Source organism: Uloborus diversus, chromosome 4 (genome assembly GCF_026930045.1).
Source record: "Uloborus diversus isolate 005 chromosome 4, Udiv.v.3.1, whole genome shotgun sequence".
Lineage (NCBI taxonomy): Eukaryota > Metazoa > Arthropoda > Arachnida > Araneae > Uloboridae > Uloborus > Uloborus diversus.
The window spans coordinates 69,856,089-69,862,347 of NC_072734.1; the positions used below are offsets into that span (position 1 = coordinate 69,856,089).

The 6,259-nt window shown below is 32.5% G+C and overlaps 1 protein-coding gene across 1 annotated transcript; it reads right to left on the reverse strand.

Annotated features, from left to right (window-relative positions):
• Positions 1 to 5,304: 5,304 nt before the first annotated feature.
• On the reverse strand, positions 5,305 to 5,988 carry LOC129220623 (tigger transposable element-derived protein 2-like). The gene has a single exon (XM_054855053.1). The coding sequence runs from the start codon at positions 5,986 to 5,988 to the stop codon at positions 5,305 to 5,307; it is 684 nt and encodes a 227-aa protein (XP_054711028.1).
• Positions 5,989 to 6,259: the final 271 nt, after the last annotated feature.

Below are 6,259 nucleotides of genomic sequence, written 5' to 3' on the forward strand. Positions count from 1 at the left end.
TATTTTTGCACGTTCATACAAATATTTAATTTTTTTGAACAAAGTTTATAGATGTAATGACAAAGTTCTTATTTTGATTTCTGGAAACAGTTGAATTAAAAAAAAAATGTACTCATTACATATTTTTGTTATGTGGTTATTTATAGTTGTTTAAATGTTAAAACCCCATTAGTTATTGCTGCACTGAGCTAAGAAAAAAGTAAAAATTACAGGCTATACGTCTTATATTGCAACTATACTTTCGCGTATCCGTCCATCAGCTTACTTCCTCGTGTCGTACCTTCATGAAAATTGACGCTATACTATGCTAATACCATGCATATACTGTCTCAATTTAATCCCTGATTCAAATAACAAGTGCCATAGTCAAATTCAAGCAACGTGAATTAAAATATTGCACATTAATGATAATTTGTTGTGAAATTTTTTCATCGTCGTCATTTACTCCAGTTGTTACAGCACATTCCTATGAAATGAGATTTTCAAAAAAAAAAAAAAAAAAAGTTTAATACCCATTAACCGCATAAAAATATTTAGGAGGAAAAAACAATAGCTAAAATAAAAAGGATAGTGACCAGAGGATGCTTATGAGGCACAAAAGAAAATACTGATTTTTTTTGTTACTTTATATTTGATTTCCTCAAAGCCTCATTTGGAGAAAAATTGCATTTTGTCAAGAATAATTATATTTTCCCTGTGGCTAATTTTTCTTCCAATCTATAAATAATCTTCGAAGGTTTTTTTCACTATACAGTTCAATTTGCACTAATACCGATAGTTTTCTTCCTTAAACAAATAAATCCACGGAGTCGAATTTCCTAGTTTTGAATAGAACAATTTTTCTGTGAGATAAATGGAAAACTGAAGCTAAGCAAACTATCCGCTCCCATTCTGCAATACTTCCAATTTAATAAGTAATATAAATGGATGAACATGAAAAGCAAAAGCAATTTTTATGCATTGCTATAAACAGATCTTTGTTTTACTTAGAACAATTAATGTTTGAAATTGCTTCACTCCATATTTTTCCTGAAGTAATTAAATTAAAAATCCATTTTTGTACATGAGCTAGCTATGTCAAGAGCTTCTTTCAATCAGATACGCTTTTTGAAAGTAAATATCCTTTTTTACAAAGTATTTAGTGTGCTTCAAATATTTTCGTAAGCGCTAATGATTAGTTTTCGAACTCTTTAAAATTGAACAAAAATTATCGGAGAAAAAAAGGAAATGATACACAGAAGTGAAGTGTCCTGTCTGATGTCTTCTTAACAAATAGTTCGCATTGTAAGTATTTCCCCTCTAAGGACCTTTAACCTTCAAATTTGTCGATTTTCTGGAAGAAATAAATGTTACGTATAGTTTCATTCTGAATAATTTTATACCTTATTTATTACTATATGCAAAAATATTTTCGAACTATCGAAAAAATCGTAAACTCTCCAAATTAAAATATCTCTCAAGAGTATCGTGTAAACCATTTTTCTCAGAAATCTTTTTCGTTTTGCATGCATGATATCTCAAGAAGTTGTTTACATCTTTTCATAAAACTTTTCATGCGTGTTTGGCTGATTTTTAGTTATGACTTGAACCTAAGTTTTAGTAACAAACCAAAGTTAATTAAAAAAAAACATTCAAAATTTTGGTAAACTGATATTTTTCTTAAAAAATTTAAAAAGAAAATTATTATTATTTTTTAAATTTTAATTCTGGTTTAGGTCTTGAGAGAAGTTTATGGTAATACATAAAAAATATATGTTTGATTTATACATGAATTTTACAGTTAGAGAGAGTGCAAGCTGTTACCTGCTTTTTTTTTGAACTAGAGAAAAAAAGTGAATTTTCGATTTTTTCCTATAGTAAAATTGTGCAGTTTAAATGTATGTTACATCAGATATTTTTTTTTCTCAGATTTTCAGCTTTCATTCAAAACTAAAATTTTTATCATATCTTGCATAGACATTTAGTTACAAGCTTTTAAATAATAGGTATTTGTCGTATCGTTTAAAGGGTCCTGAGACCCCTGAATACTGTCTCATAATACCTCCCTTTTTACAACTTTGCTAAAAAGAGAGAAAGTACTCATTCAAAATTTTTTTGCTAGAATGCTAAATTCTACTTAAAATGAATATTATGCTACATAAATGAATTTATAATGAAACAAGTTGTGTGATAGCCCATATAATGGATACCATACTTTTATTTCGAACGCCATGCACAAATGTTAATTATAATCTTTAGAAGTTTAATTTGATTCCTGAGACGGAAAGTGAATGAAGCATTCCAACCGAAACTCGTTAATTTGAATATATGAATATCCCAAGCACCACTTTCTCCGTTAAAGTTTCCCGCCTTCAAGAGTTATAGTGCAAAGAGATTCAACAAGGAACAAATAGCAGAAATAATGATGTACTTACCAACAAGAGCGTGAAAATGTTTTGGAGAAGCAGCAGAATTCTGCCGCGGGGACTTTGCTGGGGCATAATCAAAAGAGCGGTGATGCTTCTCCTAGTGCCCAGATTTGATGTACTTATAAACACATAGGCTTGAAGAAATAGTTCCACGGAGTTCTAAATTAAATCTACGCTTGGGCTCTTCAAACTCTGACAGCGATTTAATTATATCCTTCCAAGAAGAAATAGTCTTCAACCGGTCTGTTGTTGTATAATTTCGAGAAGGTACAAATGTTATTGGTATCCAAGTGTGACTTCGAAAATTGAATTATGCGTTTTCTTATGGCAAAGATTTGTTTTGACTCATCTATCAATTAAAGCAAAACAACACATATTTTCACTACAGGACTGGGTGCTTGACTTGCATCACAGGTGAATTGCAGATTGAAGTTGCGTAATTAAATAACCAACACAAATCATATAGTCTGCAAGCTATTGATTAAACTGTCATTGCATACGTCTAGATGAAAGTTGCCTTTTCACACTGGAAAACTAGTTTCATGAAAATTAAACAAATATCTACGAATTTCATTAGAAGTTATTAAATTTCATAAAATATTTTTGTCATTGTCGATTCTCAGAATTTTTAAATACTTCTGAAAATTTATTTTGTATCTTATATTGCACAGAAATAAGGAAAATAATCGAAGAAAGTTGTGTCACATATATATTAGCACACTTTTGGTTTTCAGGCTGAACTTTCTAGAATTTCAGTATATTGCCTTAGGTTCTTCGTTCATCATTCTGAGAAAACATTTCATAGTTTTTAGTTCAGTGTTAAGAAAACTCATATATTTTTCCAAGTACCATAAATAATCTTTTTTACTTACGTAATCAGTTCCATCACCTTAAGTTATTAAAAATTACGATGGTAACCAGCATTCTCCTTTACAAAAATCCAAGTTACATGTTCTTCAGATTTTTCAGCTGCACAAAGATAAGAAAGAATTTCAGGTTTTTCCCTTTGAAAGGTATACATTTCCACCGTTGCATGTTTAAAAAATTAATTTATCCTTCCGGGGAGATTGCATGAAAACCAACCGGTCACTTCAAATGTGGACCAAACAATCTCCTCACACAACGAAGCCGGTTGATTGTTAAACTGACCTCAGCCTTGCAGAAGAATAAAATCGCGTAAACCACGCCTGGAACAATGAAATTGAATATTCTCTCAACTCACCTCACTCGGAGCTCGTGCGCTATTTAGCGAAATGTTAAGGAGTCAAAGAAGCAAAGCGGGTGAAAAAGAGACACTAGGTATTCTTCCATCTCGAATGAAATAATAATAATAAAAAAAAAAAATAAGAAAGCGGAAAAGAACATGCGGGAACGGGAATTATAAAAGGTCTTGTGTCGTAAGATCGCCTGGTCGAACAACTTTGACGCTTCCTGTATCATCGTGACCTATATGATCCTCGAGAAATCCAGTGACGTCAGTTGCGAACGAGTCTACAAAGTTCCATGACCTTTTCTGCAATTTCAACACACATTTGATGATGGTTGCCAACAAATAAGAATGAACTGTATCAGAAATAATAATTAGATTACCTTTTTTTTTTGGCATTATTACCTGTATTTGACTATCCGTGAACGCTGGAATTAATGCTGCAAAAATAAAAACGTCATTCGAAAAGCTATTAGTCACATATGTGTGTCAGAAATATATCGCTCCGGAATGTGGGTCGCATTGGGTGTTTACGGATGAAGTTATTTACATCAGTTGATGACATACCTTGTTAATCATTCTATTCTACAGAATGGAAATGATGTTTACAGTGCTGTGAAGAAATGTTTTGAGTGGAAAAAAAATAAAAGTTCCATTTTTTACAATGGCAAATTCTTTTTTGTGTTGCATAGATCATAGAAAATTATGTTTATAATAAAAACGAAATTTAAAAAATATGTAAATGAAAATAATATTATTATTCCTCTAAATTTATATCACTATCGTTTAGCTTTCTGCAGTTCTTGGAAATATAGGGTCAGGTTGGGGAAAGTGGGTCCATAGGGTAAAATGGGGCTACATTGAAGAACGCACATTTTCTCTTTATTAATTAAAATCATTAGTTAACTCCTTTTTTTGGAGACATATAGAACATAGTATTTGTTTATATTCGCTCCATATGGAATGTCAATTTTATGCTGTTTTTAAATTTCTTTCAAAAATTTATTATTAACATGCTCATGCGCTAATATTCAATGCAGACTAATGATATAAGATTCATCAAAAGTTCATTAAAATAAATTTAATTGTTCGATTTTAGGTCCTTTTCTAAATAATAATAAAAAAAACTTGATTTTAGACCCACTTTCCCCCACCTGACATTGCACATTTTTCACGCGGAATTTTCACCTAGGAGATGACTTAATTTGTTACATCAAATTCAATGATTCAGATATCGTGACAACGTATAGTGTGGCTCTAAAATGTTGAACCATGACTTTGACAATGTTTATCTCTGTTTTTATTAGTAGGTAAGGTAATGGTGCTGAGTTGAGTCGGGGATACACAAGAAGCTCCGTCCAGAACTAAACGAGCCTACTTTTCCGTATACCAACATCGAATTTCTAGTACAGTAGAGCCTGCCACATCCGGATCAATGTGGCGACAGACCGATCCGGATATCAAAAAATCCGGATATCAAGACCGCACTTAAAAATAGCTGTATTATAGAGTTTTCAAGCAGTATTTCTATTCTTATAAACAAAATTTAAAGTTTTAAACGTTTATAAACTTAGTAGTATGTACATACAATATACTCCATAGAAAAACAAAAGGTTACACAATTTATTTACAAAAAGTTACACATCACAGTTATAGTATTAACAAAAATTTACTTAGTTTTTGAAAAAGTTAGTTATTTTCTGCTGCTTTCCACACTGTACACGTTTTTTTTTTTGAAGTCATGTCTCTCATCCTTTTTAAGAGCATCATGTCACTTGCACAAGTATCTTCTTGACTTTGAACGTAGGACAGCAGAGCCTCGAACGACTTGAAAGCTTCTGAATGGCTCATTACGTTTACGACCGGATTTTTGTCAGTGCTTTCATCCCCTTCGCTGTCTGAGTTTTTATCATCATTCTTGCACACTATGTTTAATATATCGCCGTCTGTTAATTCGTTCTGTTCGTCTGCACTCAACCACTCGTTAACATCGTCTTCCTTCATTTTTTCACATCCCGGCAGGTTCTTTACCAGTTCAGCAATCTCGTCTTCGGCGGAAGTTTCATTGCTACCTTCCTCTGGTTTCTCCCCCGTAGATTCATCAGATGGTTTGGGTAACTTCCTCCATGACCTTATCATTGTTATTGGTTTTATATCGTCCCACGCTTGGGCCACCCACATCACCTCATCCAACATGTCCACTTTTTTTAGAGTCTCTGTAACGTTTTTTCCTTCATCCATTCCAGCAATCAAAACCGTCAGTAACTTTCGTCGATAGACACGTTTTATAGATTCTATAACACCTTGGTCCATAGGCTGACAGAGGGATGTCACATTTGGGGACAAAAATAGACACTTTATTTCGCCATTCATCTCTTCTTTCGCCCGTCGCACAGTTCGAAAGAAAGAAATACTTTGACTTTTTCTTACTCAAAAATTGAAAATTTGTTCCGCAATCCGTCCGGATATGGGGAGGTCCGGATGTGACAGGTCCGGATGTTGCAGGTTTTACTGTATCTAATCAATATTCTCTAAATTAGCTAAAAATTCAAATTATGTCAAACATACCTTTTTAACATTTTAAGTTGATTTCAAGACACAAAATATGTTTCGCTCACGAAAAAAAAAAGAGGCAAAAATAAAA

Coding starts and splice junctions, on each gene's coding strand:
- LOC129220623 (XM_054855053.1), bottom strand. CDS start 5,988: ATGAATGGCGAAATAAAGTGTCTATTTTTGTCCCCAAATGTGACATCC.